Consider the following 24,396-nt stretch of genomic DNA (forward strand, 5'->3'; position numbering starts at 1 on the left):
CCGAGCCTAAGAGAAGTACCACTCTTAATGAAAATGTGTCTCGATAACTGTACTAATTTAGTCGAAATTGATGGTTCAATTGGGTTTCTTGATAAGCTCCGATCCTTGAGCGCTAAAGGATGCAGCAAGCTAAAAATTCTAGCACCCTACATCATGTTGATATCTCTGGGAATTTTGGATCTTCAGGGGTGCTCGTGTCTTGAGAGCTTCCCAGAAGTGTTGGGAAAGATGGAGAAAATAAGAGAAATATATTTAGACAACACAGCCATAGACACATTGCCATTTTCAATTGGAAATTTTGTTGGGCTTCAACTATTGTCCCTGAAGGGATGAAAAAGGCTTAATGAGCTACCAGGTAGTATATGTATATTGCCTAAAGTTGAAGTGATATGTTATGAGCATGCGAGATATCGATTTTTTGGAGAGAACCAAGATGATGAATAAGTTTTGAGCTCAGAATTGTCTCCAAGGACAAAGCTTGTTTGTTATCGTCCCGGATTTCATTTTCTGACGTGAATTTTACATATCTTGACGTGCATTATCCATACATAAGTCCCAATAATGTCATCAAAGTATGCATGGATTATGATTTCCTTTTGTTGTTCCAAAAGCTTGCAACGCGCAAGGACTGGTGCAGCGGATGGATGAAATTATCAATGCTTTTTCTCGTTTAGAAACAAATTTCCAAAGATTGCAGTATGTTGTTCTGTAATGCCTAGTAGTCACACGCTATTGGTTTACAAGTTCAGCGTACTCATCAATGGCAGTAAGCAATTCAGTTCTTCATTTAAGTACATATTTTTAACATGGGACCCAATACTTTGGTGTGATCTACAAAGCATGTTTGGATAAAGTGGTGTTGAGTTGGTTTTTTACATGATTTGAAGACACTTCCTCCAATTTTCAAAACAATCAAAAAAAAAAAAGGTTTGCATTCTTTTGTCTTTGTTTTTATACCTAGTGTGTAGTGTTGGGCGATTGCACTTTGCCGCTACCGACCAGGGTGCATTGCACCATCATCAAGATCCTAAGGTCATAGAATATCAACATTGAGGCCTCGTCAAGTCTTCACTTTGCCCATCTCTGATGTCTTTTTTATTTTCAATTAGGATCTTTTGTTCCGATGATTATGAAATAAGAAAAAATAAATTCTTTCGTATTAAATTCTCCACACTTATTATATGTACATAATATAATTTAACTAATGAAATAAGCTAGTTTCATTTTATTTCCTTATTATCTCTCTAAGGTAGCCTGTAGATGCTTATGAAATCTTTATACAGCAGCTAACTTAATAATAACAGGATTACGGGGTATGCAAAAAAAAAAAAAAAAAAAACACTGGTTCAAACCTAAACCAAACCGGTTTTTACCTGAACTGATTTGAAAAAAAAAACTGTACTTTTTTTACAAAACCAGCTTGATTAACTGAATTATTTTTTTTATAAAATCGGTTTGATTAATCAAACTGATTTTCACCTAAATCAAATTTTATTTGAAAAGTTCTAAACCAATTTAAAAAGTATTCAAAACCAATTTTCTAAAACCAGTTCGGTTCTAAGCCAACTTTCAGTTCAGAACCGATTTTCTAAAATCAATTCGCTTCAGAACCAATTCTGAACCGATTTTCTAAAACCAATTTGATTTGGATTCTTTTACGGAATCGATTTTTGTTCACCCTTTATTACAAGCATCCACATTCGATGTAACATTCATTTTCGTTCACACTCGTGCAGGCAGGGCTAAGTGCCAGTAAGTAAGCTTGCTCCGAGCAGAATAACATTTGAACTTGGATTATCAAATGTAACAAACATGAATAATGGGCATGAAGTATATAGCATGGACGCTCCCTACAGTTATGAATCAAAATAATCTTAGTTACTAGTACATGAAATGATGGCCATCGCACTGAAAACATATATACACATGGAACACAAACAAAACAAAACCCACAACATAATAAATACATCATGGTCAAACACTGTATGATTGATCTCCACCGTTTTGTTTACCCTCTACAATTACAAAGGTGTCCCTGTACTGTCCCTACCAGTATCAACACTCTTCCCAAAGCTAATGTTTCTTCAAATGTCAGTTATCACTGTCCACGTATATCTCAGCTTTATTACAACCAAATACTAGTGTACAATCCATCTCGTGTATTCACAAGGTTTGTGCTGCTTTCAATCATGTTTACTGCCGCTACTGCCCAGGAAAATCTTGTTTACCCTATTCCTGCACAAGTTGAATAACATCATCAAATTATCTTGTCGGTGAAAGCATGACCAAGGCCAAGAAATTATTCGATCATGGTCCTATTTAGATAAACTTCTCGATAAATGCTTACAAGGAAAGAAAATAAGGTAAAATAAATGAAGTTTTTCCTATAAGTTACGCTAAGCACTTAATGCATAAGCTAATTTATAGAATTTGTCATTTAGCTTCTCTAAAAGCAGATTTTAACTTATGCATAAGCTATAATTTTAACTTCTGGAAGAAGCTTAACTAATTTCATCTTCTTATTATTTTCATCTCACAAGTTTATCCAAACTGGACCTAAGTACAAAAAATATAACAATTGCAGACTGAAACCACAACCTACCATTTTTTTTTCTTCTTTTTATCATTTAAACTTGGGGAGGGGAATCAGGCTCTGAACCACAAAGGGAAGCATAAGACATTGTATCTTCCTTGGATATAGCCACAAAGTTCAGTGGTGCAGTAGACAATCTTCTCATTTCCTTAAAATATCCATTCTGACGGCCAGAGTAGGACCGCGGTGTCAGTAGTTCAGATGTTGTTCCACCACTTAGGGAGTTACGACGGGGTGTAGGAGGCATAGATCCATTGCCATTTGCGCGGTAACTATTAGTCTTTCTAAAGCTGTTATTTTTTCTTGGACTAGGTTTAGAACCATACATGGCTTCCTTTTGATTTAGGAGTAGATCTTGCATCTTCTTAAGGTCCTGAAAGATTCCAAATAATGCAATTGTAATAGCTATAAATTGTAGAGAAACATGTAGCAGTATTTCTCATAACATTAAAGTTTAAAGAAAAAATCCTTTTTATTTTGTATTCAAAGATTAATTTGTGGACAAACAACAAATAATTGGCAAATGTGTACAGACAAGTAAATTTACCCTATGTCGTCTCTTATCTTCCTCTTTCTGTTGTCTGGCCAGTTTATAATCATCCAATATTGACACCAAACGTACCTACAGATAATAATGACAATCAAATTTACCTGCTTAAAAAATGCTTCAAGATAGAGAACACAACCAGAAATAATTACAGCACTTCAAAGCTCACCCCATCATATAGAAAATGAGTCTTCTTTTCATCTTCCCAGGCTAATGTTTTGTTTATAAGATTGTCAACCATAGCTGAAAGAAAACATACTGTCATCAGAAGTTCAAATGGCACTGTCAATAATGGATAGGTTCATAGGCATTCATGAAAGCAAACCTGGAATTTTGCCTATAGTTATTCTAGCATGTTCTGCACGTTTAAGATTAATGTGAGCACCTCGCCCAGCACTGTATCGGTTGTCATCCTGTAATTGTTTTTAATACTTCAGAGAACAAACTAAATGATCTAACAGTAACAGTTGTCCATAATGAAATTAAATCAATAACATTTATTTTAACTGCAACACTCGAACTATTAATGAAAAGGTCAAATTTATTGTGTCTCTAATTAGTTGTATCCTAATTAGTGGGCAACAAAATTGTATTCTGATTAAAAATATGGCATCACAAAAATTGCCACATCAGATTGATCGAGTTTGAACAAGATACACAACATAAAGTGAGACCAATTATATTTACTAATCACATAGATACAAACAGGAAACTCAAGCTTACAATAAAATTGTGATTTATAAATATTTTGATATATTTGGTTTCACTTTTTCAAACTAAATATTCATCAACTTTCACTTCAGTTCATCTGACATGCAATTTTTTATGGTGTAGTGATGCAAGTGATCTTGATTAATCCATGCAAGAATCTCTTTTTTTAATGAAAAATACAATGTATTCAATATCATTTGAAACTTTCAATAAAAGTACAAGAGTTTGGGCAAGAAAAAAAAAAAAGAGATCTAAAAACAAAGAAAGAAGGCAAAACCCTGGCAGGCCTGTGTCCTACCAGCGTGTTTATGAAGCTATACAAATGATAAAATATAATTTCTGGCTTACTTGATTAAATAAAATTTCTGGCTTACTTGATTATATTTGTCAAGCCAATTCTCCTCTTCACATGCAGCAAACCACTTATCAATCCTATCTGTTACTTCTTTTCTACTCAAAGCTTCACCTTTTGCCTTAATTATCTGTTCTTCAATGTTGGCTAATAGCTCAGAAGGATCCACCAGTCCTATACAAAAAACAGTACGATTGCATAATGTCAGATACTCAGATCATTTCCAGGTAAAGCTTGAAAAGAAAAAAAAGGATTTAAAGAAGTACTAAATATGTGTTTGGCTCAACTTGTTTAAGAGAAATAATCCCTTATTTTTGTTAGCTTCTTAAGAAAGCTTTGAAAAACAAAAGTATGTCGCAGAAGAAAGCCGTTCTGAAACACAAGCTAAGAGGTGGTTATAGGTAAATAATCTATTAATGCACAGGAACAGACCAGAATCTATTAATGCACTAGCTTTCTCGGCCGCAGTACTTGTATCTGGTTCAATATGAGTCAATCTACATATTTCCTCTAACTCTGACCTCTTCTTAAAAACAAGTTCTTTCATTCTGCTTGCTTTTAGTTTGGCAAGCCTGTCCACTTCTGCTGAAGCCTAAAAAAGGAATTTTCAGTCTAGGAGCTCCATCTCCACAGAATAAATTGCAAAGAATGAAAAAAAAATAATAACAAAGGGTGAGGGAACTGAAAGAAGCTTCCAGACCTTCTCTATCATTTCTGTTGAAAGAACACCTCGTTCAGTGATTTCTGATTCTGAGGTTCCAACAATAGAAGTAATCTTCATAAAACAGTTTCTCTCTTCTTTTGAAGAGTCCATCAAATTCCAAAGTTCAAATAGTTTTGCTACAACATCCTTCAGCTGCATTTTTAAAAATAGTGTACTTTAAGTATCAGGCGAGAGTAAAGGAAGGGAAGAAATTACAACAACCAATCAAACGAGAAGCAATTAAGTATGCTGCAGAAAAATCACCTTCTGAATTCTAGTTTTCCTTTCTATTTTTAACTTGAGAATGGCCTGCTCTAGACCTTCCAATGTGCTATTGCTAATATTAGTTGACTGTTCCACCTGAGTCCCATGCAAACTTGGATGAACATCACCCACGGTCTGACCAAAATCCAACCCAAGCACACTACAAAGAGAATGCACCTCATTCACGCATTGCAAGACCTTTTGAAGGCGATCAGACTGAAAAGAACACATATAAAATGCAAAAATGAGTTATAAAATAAAAGGAGGATCAATATACTGATTGATATGAGGCATATAAAACAAGACAACAGGGGTAAAGAAAAGCATATGTACTACTTTTTCTTAGGGAAAAAAAATAAACAGCAGGGAGCTTGCACAAACAAGAAACGAATATTTACATGAATTGATCATTCACAAAAATCAGAGGTTTATTAACCCATAACCATGGTCCAGAGCTATAAGAAAGTCCATGGGTCAGTTTATATCATAATACAAACCTTTTCTTTTTGAAGTGTTCGGAGATGCGTTTGATATTCATTAAGTCTCCTAAGTGACAAGTCCTGATCATCCTCAACTGTTGTGCTGCTCAAAGCATTATTGACAGAATGGAATCCAAAAATCTCCCCACTTATCTTTTCTATTTGAGCCTTTACATCTTCAAATTGCTTCAACCTTTCATCTTTTTTCTTCTTCAATTCTTCAACCCAAGGTGTGATGGATGCAAGTTTCTGCTTCAGGGATACTGATCGCTTCTCCGTCTTAATCTACAAAATTCACAGACAAAAAGGATCAGAAAGTCATGTCATTCAAGTAAATCTTTTATCATCGCAAATTCTAAGATCAGAAAACTAATTCCTAATTAAATCTTCTTAGCACACTATAACATGCCCCCTTTTTTCCTCAAATAGGTAGGTTGAAGAAACACTAACCACGTAAATAACATAGATATCTCCTTGATACCACATATAAAGTTCATTTGAACAATTCCAAACATATACTCAATATATGGAATAGACTTTATACATATTTCATGAGAGCAGTAAAGGTGCTACTCTCATTTTCTTCTCACATTTTCAGACAGTACTCCAGCACCCACAGTTCTTAAAAAGATTTACACTTTGCAGTAACATCTACCGAATAACATTATTTATCTCCCATATTTTTCATTGGTACATTGGATTGGAGATGCAGGAACCTGGGCAGGGGTGTGGAGACATAGTGGAGAATCGAAGCTCTAACAAGACAACATCATTGCAATCTTATCTTACAGACTCAGAACGGAGCAAGTTGAGCTTCAAGCACCTATGCTATTTTGAATCCTTTAATATTTTTCCTTTATTTGATATCCAGACAGCAAATTACTGGGATGTCAGGCAAGGAATTGACATTTGAAATTTGAATACAGGCAAAAAAAATTTACCGGTGAATGAATATCGTGTTCGCCAAGCGCAGCCATTAGTGTTGCAAGCTCTGCTTCCTTGGCGGCAACTGTTTGATGAAAGCGTGCTTTGGTGTTAACAGCCTCATCAACCTTTCTCCTGTATACTTCTAAGCATTCCCTCTCCAATTCCATCAGCATTCGATCTTTCTCCACTTCGGTCTCCCCAATATCGTTCCATATTTGCTGCACACATAACAGGATCTGTCAACCCAAGGAGAAAAAAAAAGTAGTCGAGAAAGTAACAAATAAAGAATAAAGTAAAAAAGAAAACAACAAACAGTTTGGTATTAACTTCCTAGACACAAAAATGCAAATAAACAAAATTATAAAACAAGGCCTAACCAAACAGTAGTGGAAGAATGTACCAAATGAAGAATAAAGTAAAAATGAAAACAACAAACAGTTCGGTATTAACTTCCTACCCACAAAAAATGCAAAATGAACAAAATTATATAACACTACACCAAAGCTAAACCAAATTGCCACCAAACCAGAAGCCGGTTCCATGATAGTGTCATCATATCTCATAAAAGCAACAAGATTAAACAAACAGTACAGTATAAAGACAAAGTCAACCCGAAAACCCCATACCAACTATTGAACTGGTAACTTTTAAAATGCATCAAGAATCCCAATCCACTGAATTTTAAAAATTATACAGTAAAAAACCCATCAAATTTTAGACCAAGCCCCTTTCCCCCCAAGCTGAAAAAAAAGACCTTTTCAACTCAGGTAATCAATGTAATGAAGAAAGACAAAGCCCCTTTCCCCCTATAATAAAATAACCTACAGAGACCCTATCGGTGCTTTTTTTTTCCTTTTGACACAGTGAACAGACAAAAAGTTGACCCGAGGAGAAAGAAGACATCATTGGGTAGAGAATAGTCAAGAACAAGAAGAAGATGATGAAGAAAAAGAAGAAGAAGAAAAGAAAAGAAAGGAGTAGGCATATCATGAATAAATCATCACAAGCAGACTCTTCATTAAGAAAAAGAAACACCCCATATCCTCATTTTTGCACCCAACAAACTCCTCAAAACCCAGAATTCTGAAACGCCAAAGAAGAAAGAGAAAGACCTCAAGTTCTCTGAGCAAAGCAGTGCAAGTAGAGCTTGTGCGGATACTAGTGCCATGTCCCCCAATGGCCAGCATCGTTACAAAAACCTGAGACCCTCTTTCAGAGGTAGTACTTTAATTGAAAGTTACCAAGTAAGGTGGTAGTAGTAGTAGTAGAAGAAGAAGAAAAAAAATAAAGAAAGACTAAGAAGGGTCAAAGAAGAAGAAAGCAAGAAACTTTCATCTCATGTGAAAGATCAAGAGACATGGGGTGTCTCCATTGCTTCAAACAACCTTAGCTCCCTCAGATCTAAAGCTGAAACCTTTAGAAATATTGAGCAAATTGTTTTGGTAGCTACAAAGCAAGAAAGAAAATAAATTGTGGAGAGAGAGAGAGAGAAATAACAGGATCTGTAAAGAGGGTGTGTTTTCAGAGGAAAAGAGAAAAGAGAAAAGCAAAGAACAAAGAAGGAGGATAATGCTTTTTTAGGGCTTGGTGGTTTGATGCCAAAATGCGCCAAAATGTAGCAAGAACAGAACAACAAGAAGTAGCAGGTAAAGAAAAGAAAGAGGCAAGTATTGGAATGAGATGGATCTGTATTCTGTATGTGTATGTCAGTATGTGTATGCATACACACTTCACTCTCATGTGTTCACATTCGCCAATTATTTGTATAGGTTAAAAACTTTACTTAAAACATGCCTTCTTATTTTATTTTTTATTTTTTTCTTAACTTTCTCTTCTTGAGTGAGTGAGAATTTTTTCTGATATTTGTTGTTTCGTATTCGTCATGAGGCGCGTGCTACTCACTCCCTAATAGGACAAATAAGCTTCTTATTAACTTAGTGGAAGCGCGTGGTAATGCTTTGTTTGGGTTGGATTTTGCTGTGACCCAACCCAAGTAGCTGTTTTGAAGTTGAAGTGTTTGTGGCAAGACAAAGGAAGGAAAGTGGAGAAACTAAAAAAAAAGTGTTTTTTTGGTTAAATAAAAAGTGTTTCTTGGGGGTGAAATGTGTATTTTTTAAAGACGGGTTAGTGATTCGGTTTAAATCAAGAGAAAAGGGTTACCGTAAATCAGTTATAATTTATTATGATATTTCTTTATTTTTAAAATAATTTAAACAATAATTTATAATTAGATGATGATTTACACAATTTGTGAATAAAAATTAAATTTTTAAATTAATACTCCTACTATAAAAAGAATTTGTAGTTTAAATTGGATTGGAAATATATTTTTAATTAATGATTTTTTAATTTATAGAAATTGAAAATAGTATTAGGAAAATAAATTAACGATTTGTAATACTACATCTTTTATTTTTAATTTAGCTAATTATAAAGGTGTGATTTTTTTTTTCTTTTGCTGAATATAAAGGTCTGAATCGGTTATTCAATGCCTCTAATTATGATATATAATAACTTTATTACACATTTACACTGAACTTTGTAGGAAAACACGTGTAACTTTCGCACCATGTGCAAGACGGCAAGTAAGTAACAAGTAAAAACTTCTAATTGTTCCTCGGATGAAGTTTGAGTGATTTTTGGGGAAAAAAGTTGCACATCTTTAAAGTGGAAATATAAGTTAGATTGGCAGTTCATGACAATGTTGGAATTAAATGAGTCTGAACTTATGATTACTTTACTTCCTAGAAGCAAAAATAAATAAATGAAAGTCAAATTAGGTTAATAAAAAAAAAGGAAAAGACGGATATGTCCGGTAAACCTTGGTTCTTGGATTTTTTATTTTTTTTTCATCCTTCAGTATATTGAAGTTAAATCATCAGAGAAAATAAAAGTTGAAAAAAGGGTAAAAAGAAAACGATTGAGTTGTGCATATGTCACATCATATGAGTATTTGAAAAATGAGTTTACAAGTGCGAAATTATCTGCCAGTTTGGTTAAGTGTCTATTATTTTTCTTGAATGAAAGTTGCGAAGCTTACATTGATTTCATATTGGGAGTAGACTAGCACCAAACAAAACAGAACTTCGACCATGATTCCGACTTTCATTTCAACTACCTAGTTTTTTATGTGAATTTATGGTTGGTCTCTTAATTAATGTATTCCATGTCTTGACATTGCTCACCTTTTTTTTTTCGTAAAGATCAACATCCAATTAAAATAGCTTAAATGTTTATACATTTTCATGTTTAGAATGTCTAAGCAAAGATTGCAAGGGATACACAATGAAACAGAATAAATACGAAAGGAATAATTATTAAATTTACCCGGGGGGAAACTTTCTAGCCTTAAATTTATATAATCCTTTTACATCATTGACCTTTGTTGATATTGTCGTCCATCTACCTTTTTGTCTTTTCTATACCCTCAAGTTTCAATAATTCATTTTGAGTGTTTCTTTGAAATTTAATTGATTCGTGGGGTTATAAAAGTTATAGATGATTAGATTTGTAAGTTAATTACTTAATTTCCTATTCTTAAACTTTATTTTATAATTAATAAATTTCTTCTTCTTTTGTACTTTGGCGCTTTCATTACTTCCCTCTGAATTCTGATAGAGTTTAAAGAGAATTTATTTTCATATAACAAATTTTTATAATAAAAAAATACATCATAAAGGAGATAAGAAGAAGAGAGATAAAAGTGTGAGATAAAATAAGTCATGTAATGGAGAAAAAGGAAGAAAATAACACTATAAAAAATATTATCAAGATTATCGTGCATATGAATAATATAATTCTAATTTAAAAAGTGTTTCATTTTTATTATTAAAATTGTTAAAATATCTTTTTAGCCTTGAAAAAGGTTGAGGAAACAGTGCAGTACATGATCAAATTTCAAAGACTTTGATTGTTATTTATTATTTTCTCTTTATTACATAGTAGTATAGTACGTCTACCAACATGCGGAAACCCTTTTTAACTAGCTAACTTTATGGTTGATCGTGAAATTTGGCAACTTGTAAGTGATCATGAAAACGATTGAAGTTACTAGAAGTTTAAAATAACCTTGCTCCTACATCTTAAATTGGAATATCGTTTCCTTATTTTATTAAGTGCACACATACCAAGCAAAATTTGATAGAAATGTTTAAGCTATACTTTTCTTAATTTCTTTTATATAAGGAAATTAGAAAACTACAAAGGAGAGAAAAAGAGGAATAGAATGATCTCTAACAAAATAGAACCACAACCCACAAGTAGAGTATTAAAAATATGAAAATCAATGTCCAAAGAGTGAGTTAACCCTGCTAGCTAGTCCTCTCTCAAACAATGAGTGATGTTGAACATTCCAATCCCTTTGCTTCAAGAACGTACAGAGGTGTAATAGTGGGCACACAAGGACGAGTGGAAACAATTTTTGTTGATTAAAATGCACTGACACTTTAATATATATATATAAATATATCACAATCATACTAGATACCGATACATATGTAATACGATGGGGTTTTTTTTATTAGAACTTGAATGTCTTTATCACTAAAGATTTCCAAATTAAGCACAGCCAAAATGACACTAGCCTAATCTATATATATATATATATATATATATATATACCTGATTAAGCCACAAAATTTATAATCATGCTTAGTATACAAGTTAAGAAATAACTATTTTGGGGGAAATAATTAGTTTTCTTTTAAAAAATAATCTAATTTTTTATATAAAAATAAATAACTAATCTTTTAAATTAAAGAAGTTAAATCAAACTCTTAAAAATGAATAAGCTCTCTTTTTTGTTATCTTATTTTATTTGATGTCTATGCATGTAACTTCTATAGTAGTTATGACTATTTAGCAGTAAAAAAAATTATAACTGATTAAACTTTTAGGGAAGGTTTATTTTACAAAATTTTCTTACTTTTTAAGGAATACTATTGACTGGAATATAAAATAAGAATATCATTTTTAGTTATTTTAATTTATATATATATATATATATATATATATATATATATATATGTGTGTGTGTGTGTGTGTTTAGTTACATTTTAATATACTATGAATGATTTTTAAAATTTAAAGTAATTTAAACAAAAAAAAAGAAAGTTGCATGTGTGGATAATAAATTTTTACATTCTCATTGGAATATCTCTTTTTCACCCCTCTTAATGGGAATACAAATGTAAGAGAACATGATAAAAAAAATTATAATATTCACATGAATCAATAATATATTGAAATACTTTTTAATTAAAAATTTGTAACAAATATGAAAATATATATTTCCATTTTTATATTCCAAGGAATCTATCAAGATTCCATGAGTCAAACATCTTAAAATATACTCATAGGGAGAAAAAAGTTCTAAGATTGCATGAAATCAAGTTTAAAGTTATCTACATTAATTTAATTTACTTTCTCTTACATAATAATTAGGATATGTACCATTAAATAATCACTTTTTTTTATAACTAGAAGGTGTAATTCCTCAACTACAATATTGACCAATTTTTTAGGTAAAATGATACCTTCAATTATCATTTCATATGTTCAAACCATAAATCGATTATGTAATTCTCTTATGATTTAACAATACAACTTTATCAAGGTCAACAAATACTAGAGCATTTTTGGTCCACGATGATGCCAACAAAATCGTTTTCTTAAGTCAGAATAGACAATGGTGACAAGGCAGCTTATCAGCAAATGGAACTGAAGAATTCTGGTGGAGATCAAGTTCTAGCCTTCTAGGTTAGGAATTTATGAATGTATCTACTTAAAACAAAATTGAAGGAAAGTACAAGGCACACAAGTACAGTACAATCAGTAGATGTTTTGTTTGCCATGTAAAATAACGAGGTCACAATTCGATATTCATTCATTGCAAAGTGCTGACAAGTTGAAGTTACCACTTTAGCCAGCATAAATCATCTATGCAAATAAAATAATAATAAATACTTGAATGCTTTATAAAACGTAAAAATAAACTAAAAAAAAAAGCCATAACTTCCCTTTGGATCTTAGTTTTAAATGTAAAGTAAAACTGGGGATTAGTCAGTAAATTATGATTCAGTTCCTGGTTTGAATAACTAATGTAAAATTTATAATGAGTGTTTGGTTTGGTTATTTTTTGTTTTTATTTTCATTCAAAATAAAAATTGATGATAGAAATGTATTTGGTTAGATATCTGTTTTCATTTTCAGTGAAAATATTTTTTCAAATGAATCAAAAATTGAAAACAATAAAATTTTGTTTTCAGTTAAAATCAGAAACCTTATTTTGAGTAAAATAAAAAAACAATAGTAATTTTAAACAAATCTAAAAATACATTTATTTTTGAAAACGTATGTTCGGTATTTTTATTTTTTGAAAGAAAAAAACAAAAAATTAAACCAAACATATTTTTAAAATTTTAATCTTTTAAAAATAAAAACAATTTTTAAAAAATAAAAACAAAAAGTGAAAATACAAACCAAACACATTCTAAGTTTCTTATTTTCTTACTGGTTAAATTTCCTTACTATCTATGTTTAGTAACCATGAAATAAAATTTCAACGTGTCTAGCTGTCATATATATATAATTAAATTTTAGTATTTTTTTTAAATATTTTGATGTCACAATACGAGAAAACGCATAAGTTAGAATTAATTGTTTTCAAGTGGATCTAGTTGCCCGTAATTTTTACTTTTTATAGAAACGAAATAAGGAACGACGTCATTGATGTTCTAAATAAGTCAACTATCAAGATATTTTCGTAGGAGTGGGTTTTACTAATATATATTGGATGTTCTGAGCACAAGTTAAAAAAAGAAATGGAAGTCAAAGAAAATGACGAAAAATTTGCAGTCTTTTATAATGGATTAACAATTTTTTTTAAAAAGAATGTATTTTTTATCAGTCACAAATTAAAAAGATATTAAACTAGTGCCTATTGCCTAGCTGTATGATACATAGCATATCTCACACGAAATTGGTTGACGTTTATCTACTAACATAAATATATTGGTACCGGATCAAAATGATAATTATTGGTTTGTTAGATTAGGTCTAGCATCATTGATTGTTCAATAATACTGACAATAACCATAATTTATGTTTATTATCATTCATCACAAATATATTTTTCTCCTCCTCACTTGATTTCATGTTTATTCATTTATATATAGTATATGATTTTTTTTATAGTTATACATGGTATGTGATATGATACGATGCAATTATTCAATCATGCATGGTATATATAACTACCAAAGGTTGAGAGGGTAAGGATAAGAATCAAGGCAAGACAAAAGAACCATAGCTGGCCGCCAAACACATATATGACGCATGGACCCCTCCCCAAATTCACACTAAAGATTCAAGAATACATGCCACTCTTTATAGAATAATTTTAAAAAGGTTTAATTACTCTTTCATTTTTATAGTTTTATTATTCCTATTTTTAGTTTTTATAATTTTTAAATAATTTTTTATCCTATAATTTACATTTTAATTATCTTTTAGTTTCTGTGATTTAAAAATATTTTTTTTAATCTTTATCATTTATATTTTAATTTTTTTTAATTCATGTACTTTGAAATTGATATTTTTAGTTTCTATATTTTATATTTTAATTTCTTTTTAGTTCTTCTCATCAAAATATGAATAATATTATCAATTATAATTAATTATAAAAATATTAGCAAATAATTTATAATTAATTTATCATAAAATATTTTATAATAAAAAATAATTGATAATTTATAACTAATTTGTAATTAATTATTTTTTTAATAAGAATTAAAAGGTAATTAAAATATAAATTATAAGAATTAAAAAGATTATTTTTAAACTATAAGAGAATTAAAATATAAATTATAAGAACTAAAAAAATCATTTTTAAATTTAAGAATTAAAAAAAATTAAAATATAAATTATAAAGATTAAAAAAATGATAAAACTAAAATGTAAGGAATGAAGAAATTATACAAATGAAATGAGTAATTGAATATTTAAAAAATTATAATTGGCCCACCTAATTAATGATCAGTACTTCATAGTTGTAAATTGCCAGCATTTCGTAGCGCTGTAATTTATGCTGTCGCATTTTTGCTTTTAATTCCTTTACAGATTTATTGTGAATCGAAAAGTGGATATCTTTAAGTCCTACTTTTTTGTGAAAATTGATTACAAAGTGTGACTGTTTGTGTTTCAAAATTTAATTTGTGCACCATAATGAGAAGGAAGGAAAATGGAGTATCACCGGAGACAAAAACTGTAGACAAAACATAAAAATGTAAATAGCAATGATATATGCTCATGCAGATATTTTTTTATGTCACCGACATATCCCACTAACTTGATTATATATAAGACTAATTATCTTGTAATAAATATCAAGGTTATAATTTATTTATCATTTTCTGTAAGTAATTAAAAATTGTATTCATACAACCAGATCATGATCGATTAGATGTAGTACCTAAAAAGGAATGAATAATTTAAACAATATTAAGAATTCAAATGAGGTTTCATAGTTAACATGATAAATAAATTGTTCACACGCATTGAAATTATTGGTTTTATATTTAATCTTTGACTTTCTATCCGTATAAATATTTTATTGTAAAAAAATGGTTGCTTATGTTTTCTGTTAAATAAGGTATTGTACTTTTTTCTAGCGCAAGGTATTGTATTTATTAAGAGGCAATAGTTAATTTTGTTCCTCTCATATTAATTTTCAAACTTATAATATATACAAATCCTAATTATGCATTAAAGTATAAAAAAATATAATTAAAAATTCATAAAAAAAATACTACGTAAATTAATTTCTCATTTTTTGAATAACAAGTTTAGTGCCACTAAATATTTAAAGCTGCGGTCCTGATTTGGAAAAGAACCAAATAAGATCGATGTCACAGCAACAACTTAACTTCCGACAGTGAAATATTTAATAAGTGGATGTTTCAAACTAAATTTGTCATTATATTGGAAAGAGTATATCATGCATGTTTAATAGCGGAAGCTTAAGTTTATCGCCAAAAATTAATTATATTATTATCCGGGGATGGGGTCACGTCCAAAAATGATATATAACTAATTTTCAAGAATTTAACTAAATTTATAATTATTTCTTAAAAAAAAAAACTAAAGATATAATTGTATTCGGTTAGAGGGAGCTCTTATTGTAGTTTGTGATATAGAGCAATCAAAAGAGACATACGATGACATATTTTAAGTCGTTGGATATGTCAGGTGTTTCTCAATGTGAATTAAGGTATAAAAAACCAGTAACTAAGGCATTTTTTTCTGTAACTAACAACCATACAAAGAGAGAAGAAAAATAATTCAGTTTGGAAATTTTGTTTAAATTACATTATACTGCTTGCTTGAAGTAAAAAAGATATAATTAAGCCTATAATATAATATTATATAATATGTATATAAATACCACAATCCATCAAGTTTAATTAATAGATTTGTTTTCAAGGCTGGGCCTTTTTTACTTAAATAGACCTTTTAAAATGTCATGTCTTTTTATTAGGGATGTTCAAAATCTAAAGAATCACATATTATTTACGGTTTGATTCCATTTTTAGATCTTATTATAAAAAATCGAATCAAATCGAATAAATCACATATTATAATTATATTATTTTTTATTGTGACGATTAATGATAAATATTAAATAATTTATTATTTTTTATTTGTTTTATAATGTATATTTTACTTTAATATGTTAAAAACAATATACTAATATTGTTAAAAAATAGTGTAATTAAATATCAAGTGATAAAAAAAAGAGTTGATGATATTTTATATTAAAGCTAAATAGAAGTGAAAATAATATTTAACTAAAATATGTTAAACAAAATTTAATAAAATCAAAATTCATTTTTAAAATAATATAAAATATAGAATAATTATGTAAGTTTGGTTGATATATTTAAATTATGATAATTAATTAAAAAGATAAAAAGTCGTGAAACCGAACTAAATAAACCACCAAAATTTAATTTTGTTTAATTCAGATTTGATATTATATTTTAGACAAAAAAATCATCTAAATCAAACATAAAATAAAGATGCAATTTAATTTGGTTGGATTTAAATATAACATCAATTCCAAATCAAATCAAACCTAATTTGATTTGATATTTTTTTATTTTTTCATTCTATTATCATAATTTAAAATTTATTAACTAAACTTAGATAATTATTATGTTATATTATTTGAAAAATAAATTTTACTTTTTATTAAATTTTGTTTAACTTATTTTAGTTAAAATATTCAGTCCTATTTAGTATTATTATAAAATAATATTACCAACTTTTTGTAATATAATAATAATAATCTATGTTTCACTTGATATTTAACATTATTTTTTAACAACATCAATACATCTTTTTTTAACATATTAAAGTAAAATATGCATCTTAGTTATAAAATAATAGAAAAATAACAAATTATTAATATTTAGTATTAATTACAACTGTAAAAATAATAATAATATGCAGTTTATTAGATTTTTACAACAAGATTTGAAAATCTGAAAAATCGCAAAAAATGCAGTTTTTTTAGATTTTTTTATTTTTAATATAAGTGATTTTTTAATTTTTTTGGATCGATTTGATGATTTACAAATAATTTTGATTCGATTTTAATTTTTTTATAATCATCTTTTAGCGGATGCATCAATAATAGGAATAATTAATTAATATAATTTCTATAAGTTGTATATCCATTAGGAAAACAATTAAATATCTTGAATGAACTCAATATCATAAAATTTGATTTTAATTTAATTGTTAAAATAATTATAATGACTTTTAATTATTCAAATGCAAGATCATAAGAATTATCATGCTTAGATAAGTATTGATTTTATTATTATCTTTTATGTTCCTAGGTTATCCTTTTTACTTAAAAAAAAGGGTTATTCCTTTTTACATATTGCAACCCAATTAAACAAAAAATAGCTGATACCACTACTAAACACGCTTTGCTAAAAGAATGATTAAATGTAGGAGTAATCGCAATGGAAAGAGGGATCAACGTTGGTGACATGTCAGGAGGAGGATCACAAACCACCATTCAAAACACAATGTTTTACGAGTCACACACATACACCCTCCACCACTAGTCTATTTTTTTTACACTTTTAGTTCTCATAATTAGTTTGCTTAGGAGGAGAGGTTGGGTAAGAGAAAACTATATATGAACTTCATTTCAGAAACAAGGTTTCACCCTGCTAATTAGTTATTTGTATTAAAGATAAAAAAAAAGGACAAACAGTATATATAAAATGATTTTGTATGATAAATTATATATGAACTTTTAACGTATATATATACGCGTGTGTTTATGTGCAATTGTCCAAATCAACCCTTATTTTCCTTTTTCATCCTTAATTCTTTTTAAATGTATTTTCTTATTTTGTCACGTGATACATTTGGAGTCTAAAACAAGCATTGAGATGCACTTTAGAAGACACTCAACAAAAGACAAAGTTTCTTATTTCCTATATTACTAGCTAGAGACTTGGAACAAAAATAGTTCAATATATTATTTTATTACAAAAATTTAATAAACTTAATTGTAATTTTGATTCTTCTTATAAACAGATAATTTTAATTTTAATATTTGGTTTCTAATTATAACATTGGATTCCCAATTTAAAAAATTGACAATTTTGATCCGTTCATTAAACTACTTCCAACCATCAATGTACATACATTTGACCAAGTAATTACTGAGTTAATACACTTATATTTTGTTTACTAACCATTAATTATAACTAAAATAGTTATTTTAAATTTATTAAAAACAAAAATTATTATCTACCCATGTAACTCTTTTCTTATGCTTATGTAACATTCATCCAAATAACACAAAAAACTAAAACCAAAAAAATGAATGACTTAAGCACCACTAATAGCAACAATAGTAGAACTGAACCCATAAGCAACCTCTATTATTTCTCCATTTTCATATTCTTTGCCCTAAAAAAAGATTAATTTAACCGACATGAACAAGATTAAATGGCCACGTCGTGGATTTCACAACCACAAATAGACAAAGGTTGAACAGGTACAAGATCGACTAAAATGAAGTGATAAACCATGTTAAACATCTAAGCAGCATATGATGAACAAAAATTAATTCCAAACACCTAAACGAGTACAAAATGAATTGAAGCAGATGCACTATGAACCATGTTCATCTACGTTTCAGAGTGAAGGATCCTCATGAACCTCCCATATCCCAGATCCTTCTCTCGTCGAGGAGTGAGTTTTCTAAGACTTCTCGCTCTTTCCTATGGGTGGCCGAAGCCAATTAGTTTGGTTTGATTTTTTAAATTTCGAGTCAAATATCACGCAACCTAGTTAGACTTGATCAATGTATGGGTCGGCTACTCATAATATACAATTAAGTTTATTATTATATAGAAATTAAATTATTAAATACAAAAATACATTAAATTTTAGTTAACAGAGTTTATTAAATTGATGTTTTTTTAAATTTTTATTTTTATTTTATTTGTTTTCTCATGTTAATATAGTATTTTATTTTTTTTCTAAAATAAAAATATTATATTAACATTAAAATCATTAATTTTATTAGTCAAATATTATCATAATTTAACCTCTTTAAGTGTCTTTAGTTATTATATATTTATAAAATTTTAGACAAAAATAAATTATTGTTCTATTTTTTTATTTTTATAAAAAAAATTATTTTTTAAATATTTAAATCCAACCTCTTAATTCATTTATGATTGAGTTGAATTAGATTGAATTTGTCAATAAAATTAGATAAACCTAATCCAATTCAATCCATAAAATTTTGATTGGATTGGAAGACGAGCTTAACAATGGTGTCTACAACTTATGAATACCCATGGTCTTCCTTGTTTCAGCAACGCCTTGTCTACAACAATGGTGTCGGATCTGGATTTCTTGCTTAGATCTAGACTAAGAAGGGCAAGAGCGGGTGAGAGTCTTTTTTATGTTCATCTGGGTGTTGAATTGTTGAATTTTTTCATCTGGGTGAAGAAGATTGTGTGAAGTCTTAGGCACTATTAATTTTGATTTGTTAAAATTTAGGTCCATTTATGTTAATCACTAATTAAAGAGGCAGCACAATATACTAACTCACAATTATATATAAAGCTTACGTCAACATCAGTCAAAGTCACATATAATAGTCAATTAAGACAACTAAACAAAAGTACCAAACTTGCTAATTTCAAAAATGAGGGAAATTAAATATTACAATTAAAAATTATGGGATGAAAATCACCGATTTGTAAAATTAGAATACTAAAATTGCAATTAAGTCAAATTAATATTATACATAATATTAAGGATCAAAATGTTATTTTATCTTATTTACTTATTGATTAAAATATATCTTTTATCGTCATAAATATAAAAATGTTCAAAATTTGTCTGGGTAAAATTTTCATCCTCACAAAATTAAAATATTGTGTTTGTTAGTCAAGACATAGGTTCGAATAAATTAAGACATATGATGATGATTTTTTATGTTAGTTATACATATGATTGATGTAAAATATGACATTTTTACTTCAATTATACATATAATATAATTGATGTAAAAAAGTTATGGATATAAATTCAAATGTTCTTATCTTGTTTTGAATAAAAAATAATACATTTTAATTTTATGAAGATGAAAAATATACTAAAAATTTTATAAAGAAAAATTTTAAATATTTTTATATTTGTAGAAAAAAACACATATTTTAAGTTTGCTATTGTATATACGTATTTTAGAAATGTATTTCAAATCTAAAAGAAATGATTATTTTTGTGTTGTGTCGTCGTGTTGTTGACAAAAGATACTTGAAAACAAAACCTACTTTTCTGGTGCAGTGGTCTCTCTTTACATCGTTGAGTCACTTTAGTGGTACACTGCATCAAAGATATTCATGATGATAGATCATGCAATCAGGAACTTTCCGACTGAATAGAAGAGAATGGGGACAAAGACACTGAACAACCATGCAACACTAAGCAACACCGTCCCAACTATATATATATATATATATATATATATATATATATATACACACACGTACAGAACAATTATACTTAATTTGCAGAAAGGTAAAGTATGGCACTTTACGTGCCACTGTGCCAGGCAAAATTTCCGTTTAAGTTTGTCTAGGGAATGGAATTATAAGAAAGAGCATATGAGAAAACACCTGGGTGTGTCCACTTTGTAATAAAGAAATTAAGAGAGAAAAAGAACAACAATATGGGGCATTGGGTTGGGATAACATTGGTACGTTTTCAGCGCTCTGGTGGGGGACGTGGGGTTATATCGATCATTTCTCAATCCCAAGTGAAAAGAGAATTAAAGAGATATTGGGTATATAAGTTGGAATCATTAGCCGACAAAATCAATGAAAAGGAGAAAATTATGGAATTTGGTTATTGTCAAATTCACAAGTTATTGGTATAATTTGTGAAAAGAAAGTATCATTGATGTAATATAAGGGCTGCGATGAATAGTCTCACTCAGTCGCCCCTCCCACATCTTATTCATATCCATATATAAGCAAGCATAATAATGATATTTTTTTTTATTCATAGCAAGCATAATGTTATATAATATGCCTTTCTAGTACCTTTATATATAGAGAAAATAAATTATATCATACTCACAGATCTACACAAGAGTATTGCCCCCACATGATTTTGTTTTTTTACATCAATATATCTAATCATTTTTTATTTTTATCCTATAAAAAAAGAATAAATTGATGAAAATCACAAATGCGATTGAATATTTTGAGACGTGACAATCACTTACCTAAAAGGTTTATATGTGATGTCTCATGCAAACTTCATTCCAGAATACAATAAGAATAAAGGGATTGACCTAAGAGTAAAAAGGAAGAAGGCTTAATAGAAATAAAGAGAAGTAAAGAAAAAATAAAGAAGAAGCCAACAACAAGCTAATGAACTCATTTCCTTTTAAAATCATTTTTCTAAAAAATACTCCAGTCAGCTTTTTTTTTTTATTACCTATAATAAGTCTGTAATTATGATTGTCCCCTCTTGATTTTCACTTTTATTGGTATTAATAGGAAATATGGATTTCAAAATTTAAATTTAAATATCATAAATTGTCCATTTAATTAAATATTTTTTTTAAAAAATCTTTTAAAATAATTATTAAAATTACAACACAATGTACAAAACTACAACTTCCCATTCCACAAGCACACATGCTCACATAACATTGTCTTTGACCATTGACCCAATTCATGACATCATAAGCACATTTGCTCTTACAGCATGGTTCTCGCATCGACTTACTCGTCGCACGATTTAAGGTACTAGTTAGAATTTCACTCCCAAAATATTGGCAGAGTTTTCACTACACTTCAATATCAATCACCAATTTGACTCTGGTTTGTTCATCTTGAACTTCCAATATAAGTTCAAGTTGTTAATTGATTGTTATTTAGGTTCTCAAAACTCGTTTCTTATGCTTGAGTAATAACTGCCGCAAGTGAAGATGATCTACGAAAGGCAACTAATGCGGCAAAATATGAAAATAATATATGTTTTAGTTTATTTAAAAATTAATGTTATTTGTTTTAAAATCTAATATTTACTCAAATTTAATCTTTCCATAACTTGGTATAAGTAGCGCCAAAGTCAATCAATCGAAATGTCTTTTCTACTGAAATTTTCCTTGATCGTGACTCCCTTAGTTGTGTCGGGCAACCAACAATCCACATGGCCAAATTTTATGTTTGGTAAGTTTTGTTAAAATCCTATGAAAGACGACATGTTGTTTGACATCAAGTAATGAACCACTTCTATGTTAAAATTTAGGATTTTTATCTCATTCACCGAGATATGTACTCGATGCATTTGGGAGAAGGTAAAAAGATATAATGGTGGTCACATTATACATATTGATACAAATTATCTATTAACGAGTTGGCTAGCATTGTGAATTGTATATGTTACGAGAGATTCAGTACCTAGTGGGTATTAATAATATTTCATTAATAAACTGTATGACAATATATTATGCTTATTTAATTATCCAAAATATGAAACCATGATAGAATATCAACAAAATAATGTCTAATGATTATTTTAAAGTCAAACTGATCGACAACACAAAAAATTATTCACCCGTTTGTTGGTACATCGATATATTCCTCATTCATAAATTTGATTAAATAAATTAGTAGACAAATTTGAAGTTTAATTTCTTATATTCATTGAGTGTCTTAGAGAATATAGACCCAGGATCTTCTGGAACCTGGCAAGTTATGTACGAGTTGTTGATGGTCCACTGTCCCCCGCATGTGTGTCGGAAGATATATATACAGCTGGAATTGCTGGTGAGCTTTTAAATATAGAAGCATCCATGAACTTGAACTTTACAAATAATGGAAGAGAAAGAAAAGAATATCACATTGTGTTAAATTTCCTTAGGTTAACCAATTTATGCCTGTTGAGTGAGATTAGTCTATTAATATTCAATAGATTAGAAAACACTTTGATAGTGGAAAAAAAGAGTAATTCTTCTAAAAAAGAAGATATTTTTTCTATCTCTAATTATAATTTTTTTAATTAATTTGTTAAGAAGAATAGTTAATTTAATTAATTATATTAAATTTATCCATTATTTAAATTATTATTTTAAAATTATCATTTTTTTATCTCTCTTTTTCATAAATGTTTGAAGAGACAGTAATTAAGTAAATGTATGAAGAAAAAAAATTAATACATCTAATTTTTTTTTTAAAAAAATGTCATAAAAAAAGATAAACAAATTTTTTAGAAACATCTTTTGGGAAAAAAATAACTATATCTTCACGAGTTTGTTAAATTAAAATGCCAGCAATATTGATGATGTGCATATTTATAGCTGGCATAGTAGCACTAAAGAGAATGAAACTTCCTTCAAAGCAAGGAATAAATATGAAGTGGTGGGTAGAGATTAAGACTCTTAAAAAGTGAATTAGTAAAAAAAAAACTATTAATTTAATCTATTACTATAATGGATGTACTCCTATTTAATTTAATGCATTGATTTAGTAAAATTTAAAAATGAGTACACTTTCAATTAGTACTTACTTTTAAAAGTAAACTCATTCACACGTGAAAACGGACCCCTTTGCATAATTAAATGATCCTCGATTCGTCATAAATGATTTTGTTCTATTAAATTATGGTATATATGGTACGTGCCTCTTCTTTGGATAAAGTCCAACACTTGCTGCTAAGTTTCTGGCATACAGTCTGTAAGAATCATTCCTACCATACAAATTAACTGTCGCCGTTATATTTATCTTTATTATTTATTTATTACTTAAAGAATGATGTACTACAGCAGAAACAAAAAATTGTGTAGGAATCGCAAACTATATATATGAAAATATATTGAAGAAATCTAAGCTAGCCAGATTTGTTATTAATAAAGTCTTACTAACTTGAAGTTTTTGTTTCAAAACATATTATGCTCCACTTTTCCATGTAATACCCTCATTTCTGAGTATTGATGGATGTTAGATTCGGATCATGTGTAGAATACAAGTAGTGCAGTGAGAGGGAAAATTAAACAAGTAATTTAATTTGTATTTTCTAAATTAAAATTAATATCTTTTTTACTATTCCATAAAAATATTACATAAAACATATTTAATAATTTAAAAATTTAAATTTTCTACATCTGGTAAAGCTAACAAATAAGCTTTAATAAGTGAATATTGTGAAAGAAAATAAGAATTATTTAAAATAAGTAATATAAATTGTGAAAGAAATAAACAA

General features: G+C 28.8%; 1 protein-coding gene across 1 annotated transcript; it reads right to left on the reverse strand.

The window, feature by feature from the left end:
- Positions 1–1,769: 1,769 nt before the first annotated feature.
- On the reverse strand, positions 1,770–8,298 carry LOC114425386 (65-kDa microtubule-associated protein 6-like). The gene is made up of 12 exons (XM_028392303.1): positions 7,689–8,298; positions 6,591–6,794; positions 5,668–5,934; positions 5,171–5,386; positions 4,904–5,059; positions 4,636–4,795; positions 4,226–4,377; positions 3,466–3,553; positions 3,310–3,383; positions 3,141–3,215; positions 2,603–2,966; positions 1,770–2,235 (listed from the first exon to the last, which is right to left on the reverse strand). The coding sequence occupies exons 1-11, from the start codon at positions 7,761–7,763 to the stop codon at positions 2,628–2,630; spliced, it is 1,806 nt and encodes a 601-aa protein (XP_028248104.1). The 5' UTR covers positions 7,764–8,298; the 3' UTR covers positions 1,770–2,235; positions 2,603–2,627.
- Positions 8,299–24,396: the final 16,098 nt, after the last annotated feature.

The sequence above is a fragment of the Glycine soja genome, chromosome 9, assembly GCF_004193775.1.
Source record: "Glycine soja cultivar W05 chromosome 9, ASM419377v2, whole genome shotgun sequence".
Lineage (NCBI taxonomy): Eukaryota > Viridiplantae > Streptophyta > Magnoliopsida > Fabales > Fabaceae > Glycine > Glycine soja.